The sequence below is a fragment of the Solanum verrucosum genome, unplaced genomic scaffold (assembly GCF_900185275.1).
Source record: "Solanum verrucosum unplaced genomic scaffold, falcon-dt-bn FXZP01000238.1, whole genome shotgun sequence".
Taxonomy (NCBI): domain Eukaryota; kingdom Viridiplantae; phylum Streptophyta; class Magnoliopsida; order Solanales; family Solanaceae; genus Solanum; species Solanum verrucosum.
Window position 1 is genome coordinate 50429 of NW_026020630.1, and position 21653 is coordinate 72081.

At 35.6% G+C, this 21653-nt stretch overlaps 4 protein-coding genes across 4 annotated transcripts; all 4 read right to left on the bottom strand.

Moving 5' to 3' along the window:
- Positions 1–2491: 2491 nt before the first annotated feature.
- Positions 2492–5799, bottom strand: LOC125811424 (UDP-arabinose 4-epimerase 1-like). Its single transcript, XM_049490904.1, has 9 exons — positions 5669–5799; positions 5240–5353; positions 5035–5142; positions 4689–4780; positions 4195–4336; positions 3870–3964; positions 3449–3578; positions 2883–3027; positions 2492–2801 (listed from the first exon to the last, which is right to left on the bottom strand). Exons 1-9 carry the CDS (start codon positions 5792–5794, stop codon positions 2584–2586), a joined length of 1170 nt encoding a protein of 389 aa, XP_049346861.1. The 5' UTR covers positions 5795–5799; the 3' UTR covers positions 2492–2583.
- A 2387-nt stretch (positions 5800–8186) lies between these two features.
- Positions 8187–9307, bottom strand: LOC125811842 (serine/threonine-protein phosphatase 7 long form homolog). Its single transcript, XM_049491393.1, has 3 exons — positions 9170–9307; positions 8630–9067; positions 8187–8537 (listed from the first exon to the last, which is right to left on the bottom strand). The coding sequence occupies exons 2-3, from the start codon at positions 8990–8992 to the stop codon at positions 8187–8189; spliced, it is 714 nt and encodes a 237-aa protein (XP_049347350.1). The 5' UTR covers positions 8993–9067; positions 9170–9307.
- On the bottom strand, positions 9260–12332 carry LOC125811843 (protein MAIN-LIKE 2-like). Its single transcript, XM_049491394.1, has 3 exons — positions 12294–12332; positions 9444–10237; positions 9260–9355 (listed from the first exon to the last, which is right to left on the bottom strand). Exons 2-3 carry the CDS (start codon positions 10233–10235, stop codon positions 9260–9262), a joined length of 888 nt encoding a protein of 295 aa, XP_049347351.1. The 5' UTR covers positions 10236–10237; positions 12294–12332.
- Positions 12333–13503: 1171 nt separating this feature from the next.
- Positions 13504–20713, bottom strand: LOC125811423 (protein PAT1 homolog 2-like). Its single transcript, XM_049490903.1, has 5 exons — positions 20453–20713; positions 19039–19205; positions 17757–17813; positions 17034–17109; positions 13504–16376 (listed from the first exon to the last, which is right to left on the bottom strand). Exons 1-5 carry the CDS (start codon positions 20511–20513, stop codon positions 14284–14286), a joined length of 2454 nt encoding a protein of 817 aa, XP_049346860.1. The 5' UTR covers positions 20514–20713; the 3' UTR covers positions 13504–14283.
- Positions 20714–21653: the final 940 nt, after the last annotated feature.

Consider the following 21653-nt stretch of genomic DNA (forward strand, 5'->3'; position numbering starts at 1 on the left):
TTTACACCCCAACCGAACCTCCATAACTACAACATGCATAAAATCAGCCCAACCTAACAGTTCACAATTCACATAGCACATATCTCAACAACAACATTCTAACAATTACATATCCTCAACAACAAACTCAATATTCACCAATCAAAGTTCCACAGAAAGCACTCACAAGATCAGCAAAACACAATATCAAGTTCACTAATGATAAATATGTGCAATGCAATGGAATGCAATGTCAAGTATAGTGATGCATGTCTGACCTAGTGATACACACTTGCTGTCTCTCAGTCCGGGACCCATGGGGGACATATATGTCCATGCATCCATCGCGGCGCGCGATACGCCCCTCGAAATGGTACATCCTCTTATCACATAACACTTATCACAACCATGTCTCAGAACCAATGCAAATGACATGTTCACATAAATAATGAGGAGATGACCATTTTCATAACAATACACAATTCACAACAATACAATCGTGATACAACATCAACAATGATTCAACAAGCCTTTCAACCCAGTCTCAAACATCACACATCAACAATTAAACACATTGTCTTTTATTACCCCTTTTTCATCATTAGAAAATAATCAATATGTACAAATCAACCCATCACCAAGTCTCATTAGCCCAAACACATATCACAAGGAAATACACGAATTCCATACACTTAACAAGGGTTTAGAAATTCACTTGCCTCAAATAATCGAACATTCACTCCGGGACTTGAGCCTTTCCTTTTCGTTGAACTTCCAACTCAAAGCAATCTAGTCAAATAATTAACCACAATAAGATTTCAAAACTAACAACACCCATGTTACTATAGGTCTAACCTAGACCCAAAAACTCATCCCAAATCTATAACAAGCTCTTAATATTTTCCAAATTTCAAGGCTAAGGTTAAGTCTTAATTCCTCCATTTATTATAAATTTAAAGGTATTCAAATAATATAATACCCCTAATATTTAATTACTTATCTCAATATATTAAAACTAGAATAACAATGTAACCATAACAAAAAAATTAAAGCACGAAACAAAAATCCAATTTACCATCAAGTAACCAGACATTGACGTGAATTTGGGAAAACAAAGTAACCACGCATCTTATACTCCTAAAGACTATCTAATAATTTGTTAATTGTTACCCTTAATCATTATGCCATCACTATTGCCATGATTGTAGGTCAAACTTGTGGCTGTGCAAATTCTCAAGTGAAATTTTACTATTTCTATACAAATAATTTTAAGAAAGTGCACTACCTACTACAGCTATCAACAGTTAACCAATCAAAACTATTTAACTTTCTCACTTTTAATCCCATGAAATTGTTCCACCTATGCTGCCTAGGAGACCTTCCAAGTTCCAACTCCAATCTCTTTCAGCTAACGCACATAACCACAAAACATATAATTAAGACACGAATTAAGTTATTCCAATCCAATAATAAGACCTTAAATAAATTATTAAAATTGCCCCATTAATTGTATAACTATAATTAACTAATAGTCCAAAATACCCGTTGTAAAATTTTCGGAAATAGTCAAAATAATTCTAGTACTCAAAATGATCTAATGGATCATTACATAAGAGGAGGATAAAAAAGCAGATTTAGTTGTAGGTATGAGTGAGTGAGTGCAGTGAAGGACTCTCGCCTCCCCCGCCCATTTGACTTATGACATTATCGACTTGCTTAGAAAGACCTCTCTTTTGAAATCAGTCCCGTAATGTCCTACGTGTATTATGCCACGTAAGACTCATGTGTCTACTTGTTCAACTTTATACAAGTTTAAGTGCATCTACTTATGCACACCCAAAATTAGAGGACATATATGTAAAATGAGATCAAATTAAAAAGCACATTTATATATTATGCCCAATTAATATTACTTTAGTTTTGTATAGCAATTCTTGTTGTAAATGATGAACTTCCTTAAACAAATAAATAAATATTGTCTTCTGTGTACACATTGGATTACCATTCCTTTCAGAAGTAAAATGCAATACTCTCTCCGTCTCATATTAATTTTCCACGTTATTAAAAATATTTGTTCTAAATTACTTACAATTTTATAATTAATTTTTTTTTAAAGTATAAACAAGTTTGTAAAGTTACAAAACAAAGTTTCTAAGTCGTTAATAAGTAATCTTAAGAGACGTGTAAAAGAAAAAATAGACAACTATTATGGAACGTAAGGAATACATCTTATGACAATCAAGTGAATTGTTGAATGACTATTGATACACAACAATATGTTTAAAAAAAAACAAGGACTTGCCACAAGATGTTGCAGTTATAAACCTAGCAAACTATCAACTATGATATCATTGTTGTCCAACACACATGAATTTCCAGTGCCATTGCACCTCCTATAGGTGTGGGCGGAGCCAGGTTATCGCGAGGGGGTATACATATATATGGTCAAGAATCTCCTTGGCTTCTTCGTATGTTTTCCTTTTTTATATTATGGATTCCCTCGACAAATATCCTGACTCCACCACTGAGTCTGCTAGACGTATAATGTTACCTATTCAAAACAAAAAAAGTAATTCATGAGTTCAAATCTTAAACCTATCTACTTTAGTTGTAACCATTTCTATGTGCCTTTTGCCATCTCCATGCTATTGCTAAGCTCTCTTCAAGCGTGTATCTCGCGATCCAATTCAATTCGTGTCTAATTTTAGAAGGATCACTGTATACTTCAGCATAATCTCCTGGACGTCGAGTGAGGTATTCAACCCTTATGTTAACTCCTGTAGCTCTTTTACAAGCTTCAACGAATTGTTTCACCGAACTACCTGTAGTAGTAACAACAAGCATCATACAAATGTCAAGTGATTCCTTTTAACTTAGAAACAGAGAAAGCAGAGGAAGCAAACCTCTTCCTGTTCCGACGTTGTAGATACCAACTTTGCTAGGTCTTGCGTGCTCTAACGCTTTGACATGAGCATCGATTAGGTCAGTCACATCGATGTAGTCTCGTATACAAGTTCCATCTGGTGTGTTGTAATCTACTCCCCTTATCTGTAGTTAATTCACCATATAGAAGAAAAGAATACATTGGTACATATTAAGGACATTATAACAAATTGGAAAGCTTCAAAGGTATGTTGCTCGGACTTTCTGAAAATGTTGTCACACCTGTGTCATATCCTTAAAAAATGCACTACTACTTTTGAAGGATCCGACATGCACCCCAGTGAGCATTTTGGTGCACTCGTAGAAGAATATTACTCATACGTGATACGCATTTGACAATGTAATGAATTTTTTGCACTATCAATGTATTTTCGTCGCCTGTAGCAGATAACTTGTCTTATTTTCCAGGTTATTTACCCGTCATTATCTCAGGGGAGACTTGATAGTGAAGAAAATCGTTTTAACGTTGTCAGTGTAGCGTGTGGAAGTTAAATTCATAGTAGTACTAGTGTTATGTTCTTCTAACCTTCAGCCCTGGAATTATTCCCCTGGCTGCATCAAAACAAGCACCAGATATCCGTCCTTGCTCGCGCAATTCAGGTCGAGGAGCTTCTCCTAACCTTCCTTCAGGGTCTGATCCAATTACATTGAAATACCTGAATTATTTGATTCGAGAATCGTAAGAAATTGGAAACAAACAAACTTCTTTTCTAGAATACGACACTTCTGGAAAAGAGTTTAAGCTATGTGCACTGACAGTATATAGCTTTTCTTAAAACAGTAACCAACAACAGAAGGTAACTCTTTGTATCAAGTCTTCGAGAAATAGACTGAGATCTGTTATAACAAGTTAAATTGCATCGATAGTGTGAAAATTCTATACTGTCTGTATATATAATTTAAATCCCGTAGGCAAAATATAAGAAATCATTGATAGCACAAATTACCTTAATATCATGACAGCAACATCAGAAGTTTTTGAAAAGTCCAGTATGATATCTTCAGCCATTTTCTTTGCTTTTCCATAAGGATTTATCGGTGCCTGATTGTTCAAAGTTAAGTCAGTACACCGGAAAAACTAGAATGATCGACTACAATTATAATAACCAAACAATTACTCCACAAGTCCGCACCAGCAAAAGTGTCCAATTGAAAAAGAACTGGTTCCAAGTTAACATCAAAGGAAGTTTCTTAATAGACACATAAACTACTTATATCGAAAATCAATTTAGCGTAAATTGCTAAATAAGTAACTGGAACGCAGTTACTGACTTGCGGGCTTTCTTCTGTAATAGGCATTTTCTCAGGCTCTCCATATGTAGCACAGGTACTCGAGTAGATTAGTGTCTTTACACCATATGTTGCCATTGCCTTAACTAGTAGCAATGTATTCGATGTGATATTGTGATAATACCTGCAAAATACTCGAGAATATTACTATAACAGAATAACAAGGGTTTCTCATAATTTCGATCTTTCTGAATGTATGAAATGCACAAGCTCGGAAACAATAAGTACAAAAGAACACTATTTTCAGACAACTGCATTGGAAGATTAGCTCTTGAAATGAAATCTATGTTGCTCGGACTCTCCAAAAATGCTTCTATACCCATGTTTGATCCTCAAAAAATGCACCTGTTGACATTTTTGAAGAGTCCGAGCTACATAGAATGAAATCATTATTTTTGGTGGAAGTATAAAATGCGTCGAACTGAACGATTTTATACAGTCGATATGAGTTAGAGCTTCAGAATTTTGGGGAGTACCTTAGAGGCTCTTCTGTACTTTCACCAACATATGCAACAGCTGCAAAATGCATCACAGCATCAAATGCATTTCGTTTAAATATCTTGTTAACCTGAGTTACTGGTTAAGGATGAAAACGCCAGCCTATAATCAAGACCAGGGGCGGAGCTACAATATTAGGAAATCCATTAAATATGTATAAATATTTAATTGAGAACCAGTAACTCAATCGACCTATGGTTTTAACGGTAGGTTTAGACCATAAACTTCAAACCCTGACTCCGCCTTTGAATTAGATCAGTAAAAGAGGTGATGTGAAGCGATCAAGATAAATGAGGAAAGAATAAAAGCAAACGTTTTGGATACAGCTACTGCATCTCCTAAATCTGCATAAATAAACTGAAGTCGTCCTGGCTCAGGAAACAATTCTTGAAGAACTTTTACAGCGCCCATGTTTCCACGCGAAAGGTTGTCCTGTTCAAAAGAATCTCGGGATTATGCACAATGTCAAAACAAGTTCAAAACTTGATTCGTGAAGGGGGGGGACGGCTGAAATGATTAAGTAACTTACCACTATAGTTACACGGTATGAATCCTTTAGGAGTCGAACGGTAGCATGAGAACCTATGAAGCCAGCTCCTCCAGTAACTAAGACATGAGTTACACCAGGTTCGCGTTGAGCAAACTGAAAATTTTAAATGAAAAAATGACTATTAGATTTGTCGTTATCAAAACGAAAAAGAATCTAAAGGTAAAACATTTGCATAAGAAAAAATTGTATGTTTGAACTAGCCCTGCTTCAGCAAAATATAGTTTTGATATCACTAAGTAAATAGAAGTGCGTTAACATTCTCTCTTACCAGTTTAAATTTTTAGATGAGATGACCACACATTTAAACGACATTTAAACTGTTGTGGACCATAGATCACTTGAAATTCGGGGTTGAAGAAGTAAATGAGAATGCAATGCATAAGATGAAAACTTCGAGTAGAATTTAACCTTCATGAAACTACTAAAACCAGGTGATGTTCTGAATATAAGAAAACAAATTGCAGTAATGCCAGCGGCCAAGAGCAGTTTTCTAGTAATATTGTTCCTTCTCTTGGACACCACCAATATATCCATGCCTGAAAAAAGAAACGTGTAAGCGCCTTTAGCATTCCTAGAGTACTTTTCCACTTCAAACTTCATGATTTTTAGATGAGAAATTGGAGTGATTCATCTTATATCCATTTGAATCATACTATAAATGATAGTTCTTCCACATTACACTAATACTATTTAGGGATAAGGGTCTGAAAAATATCTCAACTTTGGTCGAATTTGTTGTTGCGATACTAAACTTTCATGAGGACCTATTACCTCCCTAGACTATTTAATACCATATTTTAAACATACATTTTTGCCCACGTGGACATAAAAAAATAATGCAAAATTATAAATAGTAATGTGTCCACGTGGGCACATATATACCTTTAAAATACACTATTAAATAGTTCAGGGTTAAAAAATACGGTATTAAATAGTCTCGGTAGGTAATAGGTCCTCATGAAAGTTTAGTATCGCAACAGCAAATTCGATCAAAGTTGAGGTATTTTTCAAACCCTTATCCCTACTATTTATGAAACTAGTGGTTAATGACCATGTATATGTATCATTTTGCAGCTATTGAATCTGTACTAGTACTTTAAAAGTCAAATTATTGCATTTAAGGCAAACTAGTTAGGAGGGCGTAGCAGTCACGAATTAGGATAGAAGGACAGAGGGTACTGGAGTGTTGTTGTCGTAGTAATATCCTTATTCTTGTAAGTTGTAGTTACTGCTTTTGATTTCCTTTATCATTTGTGCTTATTGTGCTTCAGTTATCGCACTATGTTGTTATTGTTCTTTTGACTAGTTGCTATGTTTTCCTCACTACTTTTTTTTTCTTCCATACCTACTTTGATTTGTTGTACTCGAGCCATGGGTCCTTCGGAAACAACCTCTCTAGTAAGGTCTGCGTATACTCCATCCACCCTAACTCCACTTGTGGGATTTCACTGGGAATGTTGTTGTTGTAAGGCAAACTAGTCTTAAAGAATACAAAGGCTATTAAAACTGAGGGAAAAGGCTCCAACTCCTAAACTCAAAACTAGCCAGAAATGCCCATTTTGAGCTTGTTCAGGCGGATGTTCCCATTGATCTTGACTTTACAAATTGTGCTTCTTTCTAATTGCCATACAAAGTCTATCCTATGTTATATTTATCATTAGCAAATTTTCTCGTATTTGCTCTTGACCCTATCCAATCCGAAGCATAATGGAGGATAATTTTAAACCATTATAAAAAGTAGAGAGGTAACGTTTGGACCTTCTATCCACCTGGTCCACACTCTGGACCTCAATTAGAGTCGAGCAAATACGAGACGATTTGCTAATGGTAATGCTATGAATAACATCAAACTATAACGAAAGGTAAAATTAAGAAATATCCATAGAGGAGTGAATCTGAACCTTTTTCCTAATATTAACCCAAAAGGCTCACAAGATTGACTCTAAATTAACAAAAAGACATAAAAGGAGAGAGCTCACTTACTTTTTTCACTAAAAAAAATAATTCTATTACTCAAAGCAATTGTTTTCCTATTGCAAAAATCATACTTGCAAAACTTCACTCACCTTCACCAAGAAAAACCATGTAAATACTTATTCTGACTCGATGTTTATATCAAACTAAGCAAATTGACCTTAGCGGTTAAAAATTAAAGCAAGAATATACATCACCACCTAACTATGGTTAAAAAAAATGAACGTATGTATGAAAAACACTTATCTTGCATTATTGATCTGGTGTAAACATAGAGTATGAGAAAGTTTTACGTAGTACTACCTCCATCATATTTTACACGATACACTTTGATTGGGCATGCATTTTAAGAAAGAATGAACAAACCTTTAAAACTTAGGATCTTTACAAACTAGAGATATTTGTAGGGATATAGTAAAATGAGAAATTTCATGCTAAATTATTCTAAATACATAATATATCTTCTTTTTTAAAAATGATCCAATAACTTCAAGAGAGAACGAAAGAACCTTAATTACCAGAAAGAAATGATAAACAAGAGAAGCGATTCAACAAATTTTATAAATATAAATTATAGAAAGCAAGAAAAAAAAGAGAAATGAAGATGAATAAATGGTGCAAAAATAGATCTAAAGCCTCAAAATAAGGGAATATTAATTATTTTACAACTTTGAATTGTCATAATGAAGTCCTGGTCTTCTGGGAATTGAAGTGTTTTATGACTATTATCTTTATTACAGTTAACATAAAATGAGGCATGTACAATTAACTCTTTTTTTTTAAAATAAGTCTTGCAATTTTATTTTATTTTAAAAAGTTAAAATGGCGAAAATCATGTAAGAGTTGATTTATTTTAGCATCTCATGAATGATTATAAGGAGGATCATTTCAATTTAAACAACAACGTGATTGTTATTATGTTGATACTCACTTATTATGGCAAAGTCACACATCAATATATAGGAGGTTCGCGCCATAAGGAAATGGATGTACACGTTTCATCAACCAATTGGTGATCAACACGACGTTGACCTCGGCCCCCTCGAGGTCCTCTACTGCGTACCTCATCCCTATGTACAGCTTGCCTTTGACGACGTCGAACAGGCACAATAGGCAGTTCCTCGTATTCAGTTGGTGGTGTATAATCTGGAGCAAAGCTCAACCGCGTCCCCAGGGAGGCAGCAGTCATAGACTCCACTGAAATGCGGCTGAACTTCTCTGCCAAAACCTTCTCTGCATCAGACGCGGTAGGATCATTCCCGACACTGAGAGCCAACTTATATGAATTTTGATGTCCTCGAGCCTAAAACAAATTAAAAGATAATACGTGTCCGTAGTCAATGGTCTAAGATACGTGTAAAATATCAAACAAGTACAATGATGTACGATACATACCAATGCCTCATGTCTGCCTGCCATGTGTTGATATCCCCTATCCACTTCATGAGTTGGATTTCCTATAAAAATCCGCGAGTGACGGTGATACCAATCAAAGTACTCTAATCGTGACCTTGAAGCTTCAATCAATAGCTCAGCACGAATTATGTTATCTCGACGATGTGCCCAAAAAGCAGCCATAAACTCAAAATAATGTATATCTTGTTGTGTTACCCTAAATCGCTTGTCACGCTTGAAATGAAGGTGGTCAAATGTAGTGCATGGTCCAGGAATATGTTGCTCCCTACCAAACTGTCTTAGGACACGGTCTACCATGTGCCACTCACGATAGATTCCACAAATTAAGGGTGTTTGTGCCATCCAAACATCTCGGCCACGCCGGCACCACTCAGGGAGCCCATTAATGATAGTCTCTGAATAAGGCTCCCAAACAAACTATAGCAGAAAAACATAAACATTCAATAAATTAAACAAATTCTACAATTCTATTCGAATAAATACTCAATCAAAAAGCAAACATAAATTACGATAAATCACCTGGCCATCATTTAGGTTGTCTAATACATCCCTGCAAATGGCAAGCACACCTCGCACCTCATTTTGGCGAACTCTACAACGAGTCCACTTTCATGCAAGTGCCGTAAGTGGCTCAGGTGGAGACATAGGTTCTCTTGGAGGACGCAATGATGGTTGCATCGGGATAAGTCGCTCCCAAACCCAGACCTACATTAAGAAAATTTTAAAACTATAAAGATTATAGCTATCAAAATAAGAGAGGCAAATAAAACCACATAAATGAAAAATCAAATACCTGCAACAAAGAAAGAAATCCACATACATCGCTAGCCGCGGACATTGAAGCACGACATAGACAATTGTACAGGTACGACAATGCGGATGCTCCCCAAGCTTGTGTTCCCATTGTGCTAAGGTCCCGCATATCTAGTAGAAAGTCTAAACTAAGTTTACAACCGGACTTATCAGGAAATATTGTGCCACCGCACAACCATAATAGATACAACCTAACTCTTTGTTGCACATTAACCTCGGCCGATTGGTCTGTAATAGCATCTAAGCCGTCCATATATGCAACTAAACTACTTACATACAACCTACTAACGCCAGTAAAGCAATTCTCAACAGGTGCCCAACCAGTAAGCTCATAGATCAACTGTTGCCACCCCTGAACAGAGATATCTCTAGCACCAGCTTGAAGCAAAGGGTCACCATCTACACACATGCCAAACATGAGCTCGACATCCTGCAATGTGATTGTTGCCTCACCTGTACGCATGTGGAAAGTATGTGTCTCTGGACGCCACCTCTCAATTAGTGCAGTAATGACTCCCCAATCATATGGAACACATCCTACCTCTACAACCCCCCTAAATCCACACCTACCAAAATAGTCAAGAATACGGGGATGCAAAGGACGATGCTTCAAATGTTGCCATAATTCATGATCTGTACGACGTGGATGTAGACATGCTTTCTCTCCCCTCAAGGTCCCATTCCACACACTTTGTGATCGATGTTCCGCCTGCAACGTTAGCACATCATAAACTTCTGGACCAGAATGTACAGTCACCTGTGGAGGATCCATACCTATAAACAAAAAAATTAAAGACACAATTATGAGTAGTATTTTAGAAAGAAATAATCACAAGAGAATACAAAACTCAATTACTTCTCTTACTCTTAAAAGTGAAGATATCTTTTTTACACATTCAACTCCATCAAAGAAAACGTTAATTTTGGGATTATAGTCAGTAAAGACAAGTACATAAATGAATGTATAGCATATTATAAATTTTCTTTAATTTTACCTAGTATATATTTTTTATTTGTTGTATATTTTCAATTTAGGTATTTTGCACTTAATCAAACACTTATTTCTTATTGTGCTTTAGACTTAAAGGTTTAACAAGGCCTCCTATATCCAATCCGTTCCATATTAGTTGATTGCTTTTCATTTTATACAGTGTTTAAGAAACCATAAATAAGATAATCATTTTTACTAATTTACCCTTTATCCATATTGATGGACATCAAAATAATTTATAAAAAAAGTAGGCCTAACCCATCGGTGGCCCCCTAAACTTGGCACGAAGTTTCACTTAGGCACCTCAAGTGGGCGATGTTCATTTTAGACACCTCATGTGGGGTCTCGCTGTGTCATTTTGACACTTTTTGCTGACTAAGCACAGTACGTGTGCTACACAAATTTTGAGCGCGTCAGAGACTTTTTTTGTAAATATTTTCTTCTCCTTCTTCTTCCTTGCTTTTTCCCTTCCATCTTCCCCACCTTCTACCATCCTCCATCACCACACAACTTTTTTAAAAAATTCTACAATATTTTACTAGGTTACACTCTTTGATTCTTTCATCTTCTTTGAAAATCAAATTTGCATTTGATACATATTCAAAAACAAAATTGATTTCAAGGGAACAAAAAAAGAAATCAACTTCTTTCAAATGGAAAAACTGATTTACATTCTTACCTTCTCCATTGAAAATTAAATTGATTTCAAGGAATAAAAAAGAAATAAAGAACAACCTCCAATGAAAAAAAAAATAATTTATTTTACATATCATTCATTGTAAATCCCAATCGTAGTAGCACAAGAAATCATCTTCTTTTAAATGTCATATAAAAACTTTTCGATTTGGTATGATTTCCCTTATTCTCCAAAACGTATTTTATTTTGTAAACTAACCTATGTTCTTGCCTTTTTGATGGAGAAGAACAGATGAAGGGGAAGGAGGCGCAAGAAGAAGAAGAAAAGAGGTGGGGGCATGGGGTTTGGGATCTAGAAGAAAGAAAAAAAAAAGTAAAATTGAGATTTTTAAAAATAAAATAAAATTTCCACGTGTCACATACCAATTCGTTTATTTTTCCACATAAGAGGCGTCTGGATGTACGCACTTAAAATGCGGTTTTGAAAATATAAAAAGTGTCAAAATAACACAATGAGGTTTGACATGAGGTGCTTAAAATGAACAAAACCTAGTTAAAGTGTCCAAGTGAAAGTTGGTGCCAAGTTTAGGAGGCCACCGATGAGTTAGCCCAAAAAAATATGCTCAATAGCATAGTAAGTATGAATAAATATCATTGGATAAATAGATATAAAGTAATTAATGAACTCTTATAAAAAGAAAATTTTCTAACATCTAAATTTGTTTAGCCTTCCAAATAGTATTAATTGTATGGGTAAAATGAATATTTTTTAATAAATTAATTTTACCTTAATTTACTAAGTGAAAAGCAATTTAAAAACAATATTTTTAATGAGATAATCAACTAATATATGACGGAGAGAGTATTGACTTTGTATTCTTTTTGGACTAATTACTAAATTTCACCAAAGCTTTAAGAACACCATCCCAACTCAGAAGCAAGTTAATAATTCCTTAAAAAATAAAAATTAATACACAAATTAATACTCAATTAGTTGAATAACTAAACGTTCACCTCTTATAAGAAGTAATCTTAAAGCAGAAAATTAAATTCTAAAGCAAACTAGGACCATGCATTTCAACTAAAAATCAAGCACAACCATAAAAAAAAAATCTACAAAAATCAGATATCATAGATCTACCCTAACTAAACGATATTACATGAAAAAAAATAATTAATAACAACTCGAGCTAGCAAAAATACCTTAAAAATCGATTTTATCCTGTAAAAAGCTTGAAATTTCAACTGAATTTTTTGCTGTGTTGAGAGTTGAGGCACCACAATCGTAGGGACGAACAATATTTCAACCAAAAAAAATGGTTTTTTTTTTTTTTGCTTAAACTGATTGTGAATGAGGAAGATGAAATTTGGGGAGAAAAATTTTCAGATAAAAAATGTCTTCAATGGAGGAAATGGGAAAGAAAGAGAAAGCTATTAAAAGCAAGGCGCACCGCTGTCTGCGACTCGCAGTTGTGGCAGCTTTTATTATTGTTTTCGTTTTGATTTGATATAAAGTTTTAAAAGATTAAAGAGGAGTTTTGAATGAATTGTTCGTTCTTAATATATTAGGTAAAAAGTTAAAATTAAAATGTTGTTAAAAAAGAAAAGGGATTGTTTTTAAGATAAATTAAATAGGAAGATAACGCAATTAAATTGAAAAGGAGGGAATGAACAATTGAACAACTCATTGCTTAGGGTGATTATTGTTTGGTCCAATTTTAGGTGTTATCAATTTTTTATTTGTAAACACCTTAAATCAATAATCAAATTAATAAGATATTGTTGGAATTGATGCTTTCTTGTCCAACTTTCGTCCCCCACCAAATTTTGAAGCAATGTTACAAGGGATCTATCAAACACAACTTCAAGTTTCAAAACTCACGAAACTACCATTCATAGGACTTTTAAGTTTTCTCAAATAAAATGTATGTCCAAACACAAACTTCAAATTTCAAAAATCACTACTTCGTAAACTTAAATTTTCAAATTCCAACTTCAAAATCTACGACCAAACGAAAGCTCAGAGAAAGTAACCTCATCTAAGATGGCAAAAGCTTTAGTCAAAAGTAAAGCTTTTTTCAGCCAACATATTAGTGTTGCTGATCTATACAGTTCTAGTATTCAAAGCAACAGGCCCCTGTTTTTTTTACATGCTGTGTACCATATAATAGACATGAATTGCTAAGAAGCAAAACATTACAGAGAAACACTGCTCTAACATACATAAACTATCGATTTCGATTGGCTGGGAAAAATTCAGCACTTACATCAAACGAGACATGTCATTATACCACTGAACTAGCACTGGTGTTGACATTCAGTCGCATACAGTGACGAGTGATTAGAATACACAACCCTTTTCATATTGCGACGACTGAAGAAGACAACATATACCTACAGTTTATCCAACATGTTAACACTGGTAAAAGCTATAATGTTCATTGCCATATCTGAACCATTGACGGGGGATGACAACTTTCAAATCAACTCGGTAAACAAAATGGGGAAATGTTACAGTAAAATAATAGTCGATGAACAAGAGCATGTAATTACTATTACAGTTATCATCCATGCTAAGCTTCAAGTCTAGCAAATGTATCCTATCAAACCTGCAGAGTTACCATTACGTCCTATGAGCCAACGTCACTTCAGGTGAACACCTTCTTCCCCGATAAAGAGAGGGGAGATAGCCAAGTCAGAGTGCTCCCTAAACTCCACATAAATGGCCTGTACATCCTATCTTTCCAGCTTTAATCCAAGTTTACAGAAGAGCAATGAAAAATAAGCTCTTTGGATGAGAAACACTAAAAGGAGAGACCAATAACCCCATCACTTTCTAACATTATACACAGTTACGTAAGATGAGACTTGTCACAAACGAGAAAGGAAAAAGGGAAAGAACAAAACTTTTACTTTAAAAAAAAATGAAGAAAAGTTGAGGGAAGGAAGGAGAAAGAAGCATGGAAAGAAAAGGCAGGGAGAAAGGAAAAAGAAGAAGAAAAAGAAACACAAGAAACACAAGTTAGAAGGGGAAGAGGAGCTTTATGCATTAAAATGACGCCCCACATACCCTTGCTTCTAGCCTTCAACATTTCTACTGGCATGGAGGTAAAGCACAACGTTGTGTTCTGAAAAAGGCAGCCAGATGGTGATCTTGAGAACTATATGCAGTTGTGGCATCTTAGCATCTCCACTAACAGCTTACAGATTCAGGATTTACTTGTTCACTGCTTTCACCATGAGCATTGAATCCAGTTACAGGCATGGACCTCTGAGCAAAATTCAACAACAGCTTCCTCTGGTGCTCATTTGTGTGTGGGAGACTAGCACGTAAGAGTTCGACTGGCATTTCTCTGCTTACAGCTCTTGCAGCTTCTGAACCAATCAGTTCTGTGTTTGACTGGGCTGGTGAAGCGAGCGATTGCATTATAGAGTCATACTTACTCAAACAATACTTAGTAAGTAAACCAAAAAAGGCATCAAACGATGCCTGCCAAAGGGCAGGGTTAGGCATGCTGAAGCTGTTAACAGCCTGAGGATCAGTCAAGAGATAAGTTGCCCTTTCAAGAACAGATTTAAGAATAACAGAGGCTCCATCTCCAGCAGGGCTTCCAAGAGGGCGAAGAGGTGGCTGCTCTGAGGAACAAACAACAGCAGCTAGACAAGCACTAAGCAAATTAAGGTCCATGCCACTTGTACATGCAGAGACTGTTTTTGCAAGTGCAGTGATAGTCTCAGCAGCTCCTAGATCAGGTGGAAGGCCGCCAAACAAAAACCTTAAATGGCGAAAAATTGTCATGCAAACTATTCTTGCAAGCTCACCACCAGGTACAAGAAGCTGAAGATACCTTGAAATGAGTTTCCGGCCTTTTGGTAGAGACACCAACCATAAGAACACAATGTCATCTTTAGGGGTCAGCCCAACTGAACTGCCACTTTTTCCAAGCGGGTCAACAAGCTGAAGTGAGGCAGCCATGCCTTCCAACAGAATCTGCCGCTTCCGCCTCAGCTGAACACCACCATCTTGCGGCTGACTAAACTGAAGTAGCCTATTGATGTCATCAACCTCAAGGAGAAGATAAAAACCATCCTCTACTGTAATTCTAGCAGCAAGCATTGGTTCCTGCTCCAAAGATTTCTCAGACATCTTCTGATCACCACTCCCATTACATACAAATCCCGGTGGATCATATTCAAGAAGAGGACGAGGCCTGCGGATGGAAGAAAATGAAATTTGCCCCTTAGCATCAACATGGAGGTGAGGCTGCGAGTCTGTACTATTGCGTGATCGTGAAGGTTGCTCCTTGTTTGGACAAAAACGATGTTTTGACCTCGACTCAGCTGCTTTCTTTGCAAGGCGAGCTTGGTAATAATAGTCGTCCGCATATGGATCATTGCCATGTGTTGCAGGATGCTGCATTTTCAGGATGCTCTCTATTTCATCACCAGTCATGTACTTAGATCTGAACTTGGGAACATTATTCTCACTTTTTTGGCTACCGCCTTCAGAGCCTAGTTTAGAAAAGCGCACATTCTGTCTACCTTTATGTGATGACTTAGATTTTGAATCTCTAAAATCAGCCAACCCATGCTTACCGAGGTGGGCAGGAGAAGGAAAGGAATTAAATTGGGAAGGCAGTGCAGAAAAATGAGCTAAAGATGGTTGAACTGAATGATGCAATCTTCGCTGCTGCAGTTGCTGGGAAGAGATTAACAGAGGAGATAACAAACCATTCTGAGGAAATTGATGCGGAGATAAACTATTTAATAGTCTAGAATGATCCCCATGGCTGAGACTCACGTGACTAGTCCAGTGATTTTGCAGACGGGTATCAAGAGAAAGACTGGGAGGTATCCATTGTGGCATGTTTCCACCATAATGAAGCCCATGAGACAAGCCTGGTAAATGGATATTAGGATTTGACAAAGTGGAGAGATTGGCATCTGAATAGGGAGACTGAGGTCCAGCAGCAAGAGATGGCATGCTTTGATGAGATGATAGACTGTATGGTGAGGCTTGTAGAGATCTGCCAACCGGAGGAGGGAGAGAAGTGAAAGATGACTTTGGCAATAAAATGGGTTCGCTTGAGAAGCGCTGAAGTTGTTGTGGTTGCTCAGGATTTGAGGATGTTCTATACAACGGTTTTGACTCTGACAGATGCACAGGAGAGAAATAAGACTGTGAAGACCATCTTTTGTTTTCCTGGTGACATTCAGTGTCAGACAAATGCTGATCAAAACAATCAGGAAAATCAGTTTCCTTTGCCCATTCAGCTGCCGACGAACCTGCAAACAATTTCGGTCAATCAAAGAGAGCTACATGGAAACTCATCATTAGAATGACAATCATTAACAATAGATCTAATCTGGAATATGTTTCAAAGGCAATCCAATTTTTCCTAGATAGTCTCACAGATTTCCTTTTAAAAAGACGAAAGATGGTAAGGAGATGATTTCAGCATAAGTCAATAACTTTTTGTATTCTCCCACTTAATGCTCAACACAACCATTTGATAAACAACAAAGCAGAGACATAACCACATGTCACACACATAAGCAGAGAAAAGGAGTACAAATGTGTAGAAGCCCCAAACTTAGATCCTATTACATTTCGTTATACACAAGTTGCCAATGAAAAATAATATGCAAGACAAATAAATATATAAATAAATGAGCAAGACAACAAAAAAAAAAGAGACTTTGGAGACAACAAAGAAAGAGAAACTTTATGATATTTCAGAAATTTACAGACTTGGACTAGTGGCCCAATATGCAGGAGAGCAGATAGTGTTAAAGGAATATGATTTCTATTACAAAGTAGCATCAGATAAAATTAGCAAGAAAATAGTGAATTTCATACAGCAGAAAGCCCAAGAGATTTTTTTCAATATAAAAAAGTAATATCAGATATTGACTCAAAGATGAATCCACATGTGCACTTACTTTCCCTCGAAAACGATCCTGATCCACGATCACCAATAATTCCTGGATGCCTAGGTCCTGAGACATTTCTGTTCAACTGGAGAAAAGAAAAAAATCATGTATGCTTTAAAAAATAATCATGTAAGCATACTTGACTTTGCAATATGCAGAAAAGATCGGAAGGTAAATCGAAGACGCATGCCATGCAAAACCAAGATCTTCAAATTTTAAGATATTAATGATCAAATCAAGTACATTTGAGACAGCCTTTCCTTTTAGTGCCCATTCAGAGTACTAGAAGACTATGTAAATCAGAAAAAGAAAATTATTAGTTCCAAGTGTGCTTAAAAAGCTCTGTTTCTCTTCACCTACGCCTCAAGTTCAATATTTTGCAACTATCCAATCATTATCCCCTTCAAAGACAGGACACTAATCAGATTGATACCACAGAATAGTTTCACATTTCTAAGAGAAGATGCTACAATAAAATTTACAAGCCACAGTTCCAACACCCTTACTAGTTAGTAGTAAGTTGTTTGACTTGCAAGCAAGTTATTCGGGATAAAATAATCCCAGATTGTTATCCTTATTGCTGATACCAAACGACCCCTTAGAGATCGACAAATTACATATGAGCAAAATTAACCGGATTTCTATTCAGAATCAAGAAGAGATAAAATAAAATAGCATAACCAGCTATTATAATGAACAGCAACACTTAATAAGGTACACTTGTGATCAAACCTTTGAAAATGTAGTTGCCAGATCATCTATGTCAGATAAAGACCCCAAAGCTGATCCCTGAAAATAAAGCAGTATATTAGTATAGGCAGCAAAAGAGGTATAACTACAAAGAAAAGTACAATACGTCAACAGTTTATCAAAGTAATAAAAAATATAGCATGCTCAAACCACCAAAGGCACAAATTCACAAGAGATGGCACCAAAAATTTTTAGGGATCAGACATAAGCTAAATGCAACTTAATGAGAGTGATATGAAACTCCTGAGCCAGAAGAGAAGAAAGTGGGTCAAATAAAAACAATAAGTACTCCAAATATAAAACTATTAATTGGCAACGAGACAGCACATCCGCCAGTTATAACAAGATAAACCCATTGATAAAATTCCAAAACCAAATTAAAAAAAAAAAAGGAAACTTGCACTCTTTTCCCTCAAGTTAGAGCTAAACGCCAATCTTAAAACTTGTACTAGCAATCAACATTTTTCAGCCTAAACTTTAGTGAACGAGGAAATATCGTTCATCGTGGGTACCGCAGACCTAATCAGAGTGAAGCTAAAAAAACCATGCCTTCTGCCACCCTTTGCTGATTACCTCACTACCACTTCTCCAAACCAGCACAAACCTTAATTGCAGCTCGGAAACTTGGACCAAAACTTTAAAACCACCATCCTAACCCTCCAAATAGCCTCATAGATCAATGATGAAAGGAAAGACTATAGTGGACTCCTGATTGTAGAGTACATGGGAAGGGTTTCAGGACTCTTAAGTGACAAAGCAAGAAAAGAACTGGGCAGAGGACAACAAAATGATAAAATTTCCATTTTTCTTTTTATTGATTCACCAGTAGGAAACTAAAGGATGTCATCTCACATAAAATTGGAAGTAAAATGCAATGAGCACAAAAGTAAACAAGAAACAAAGATTGGAAAATGAAGTAGCAAATCCAAGGACCAATTTATGCATTTGCTCCTGGTGCAATATATGTATGATATCAATGTTTCAGTACCATAAATGCTACAGAAGACCTAACTACAAGTTCTCATAACTTGAGTGCCCATAATTAGTAAGACCAAAGAAGAAAATGAGTTTATCTCTAGTATTTTCGGTAATAGAATGTGTAGATGCCAAGTTTATTTATTTCCTTTTTCCTCATTATATAAAGATAAAAAACAAATGTCAATGTCCAAGAGTGGCTACATGACCACACTTTTCATTAAATACCAAACCGTCATTAGGCAAACATTTCATTTCAAATCCAAAACAGAGTAACAGAAGGATGTACCTCATCTTTTTCAAACAAATGGTACTCATGTGTATCGACATCACCAAATCCACCATCCACCACGGGAACACAATTGTTTCCTTCTTCCTCTAGACCACCCAATTCAACTTCCTCTCCTGAATCTCGTCCAAAAAATGCATATTGTGATGCATCGAAGAGAGCACTATCTGCTTAACCAAAGGAAAAAAGTCAAAATTTATACACCGTTTCCACATCCAAAAACAAGCACGGATTTTCTTTTAAATGTAATACAGGAAACTGTAAAGAAAATTGGTCATGAACCTAACTCAACCCTAAAAGCTAGCTAGCTCAAGAGTTGAGGATTGCCCAAGCCATCCCTTCACCGAACGATGTGGGACTCTTCAACCGAAACACGGATAGAATCAAACAGTAAATTGGATGAATTTCAGTAAGAGCATCAAGACAGAAAAGAAAAACAAGCAGACAACAATAGCAACTATGCCTTAATCAAACTAATCAGGCTGCTATATAGATCTTCTATCTGCATTCCTCTCAATCCAACAAATTTCAACCAAAGAAAACACACAATTGAAAAATGAACTAGTTGAGATGCTATCCGAATCCTCTATATATATTCCCTCAATTCTGACTCATTGAAAAAAAAAAAACCACTTAGGAAATGAACTAGTTGAATCATCTATATCCATCCCGTAGAGCATCATGCCTGAAAAGAAAAACAAGAGGATAACAATAGCAACTACGCCTTAGTCTCAAACTAATCCATTTGCTATATGAATCTTCTTTATGCATTCAGCTCATTCTCACTAAATTCAACCAAAAGACACAATTTAAGGATGAACTAGTTGGGTCTCTGTATGAATCCTCTATATCTATACCACCCATTTTAAACCCCCACTTTCCACTTAAGAAACGAACTAGCTGAAATCCATATAGAATAAAACAGTAACTCAAATGAAATCCAAGCAGAGCCGAATCGGTTACTCTTCCATATATGAATCTCCTATATGCATTCAGCTCATCTCCACAAACTTCAAGAATGAAGTTGGATCGTTCTATTAATCCTCTATATATGTTTCCTCTTATCCCATTTAACAAACAAAAACTTCACTTAAGAAATGAAATAGCTGAAACCCAGATAGGAATAAAACAGTAACTCAAACCAAATTCAAGCAGAAGCATAATCAACCCAAAAAAAAAAAAAAAAAATAGCAACTTCGCCTTTATCTCAAACTAATCAAATAGCTATACAAATCTCATATATGCATTCAGCTCGTTCCCACCAAACTTCAACCCAATTTAAACAAAAAAAAAAAACACAATTCAAGAATGAAACTTGGGTCCCATCTAAAAAAACAAAAACAAAAAAAAAAAACCAGCTGAATCATCAATTAAAAAAAACCCATTTAAGAAGGGGAAAATGCAGTGAGCTGACCTGAGATGGAGCTCGAAGAGTTAGACAAGTCCATGAAATCTTTGCAATCGGATCTCTCCATAGTAATTTAACAAAAATCACACAAAATAAATTGAAAAAAAAAACACCAAACGTAACCATATGTTCACCGACCGGAGAAGGAGAAAGATTGAATCTTTCACCGAATCAAAGAAAAAAAAACCTCTAATTGGCTAAAAAAGAAAGATAAAAGCAGAGGTTTTTAGGGGTTTCGAAGAAATACAGAGAGAAAAGACATAGCGTGAATATGCACATTACGTGTTTGGTTAAATGCGTGTGTGAAAGTAAGGGAAGAAAGAGACGGGAGACTTCCTTTTTGTTTCACCAAAGGTGAATCGTGGTGTATCGGTGGGATCGTTTTTTCTTTAATTAGAGCTTAGAGGTTTGGGCTTTCAATTTTATTTATAGAGAAAATTAGTAAAATTATTTGTGCTTTGTGTGGGAATTTAATATCATGAAATTTATAAAATAATACTTAAACTTATCAGTCATTAAAACTAAAATACAATATTATCTTACTTACAAGATTATGTAGTAACAAACATTAATAATGTAAAAGAAAATGAAAATTATTACATCTTATTATTTATCCTTAACAACATAAACATAAATTAATGATGGTAAAAAAACATATCAAGATCTGTAACATAAACAATGATGTCAGTGAGCCACTCAATATGAGCAAAGTACACAAATATTTAATTGTGAAGAAGAAGAAGAAGTTCTGAATTTTCGTTGTTTTAAAATGAAAAAAAATGTCTCTATTTGTAGATAATTAAGGGTAGTGTGAACAAATGTTTATTGTGCTTATCGGAAATGTTATAATTATTTGACAAAGTTGCAACCCTTCGGAAAGGTCACAACCAGAACTTTTCATAAAAGTTGCAACTTTTCATTAAAGTCGCAACTTTTCATAAAAGTTACAGTTTTTCATAAAAGTCTCAACTCTTCATAAAAGTCACAATTTTTCATAAAAGTCGCAACTCTTCATTAAAGTCGCAACTATTCATAAAAGTCGCAACTATTCATAAAAGTCACAACTTTTCATGAAAAGGGAAGGCTAGTTTTGGAAATAAATAAATTAAAAGGGAATTCTGGTTTGTGGTGACGTCACGTAGGCAGTCATAAGGTTCTCTTTTATATATATATATATATATGATATATGATTATGTATGTCGAGAGC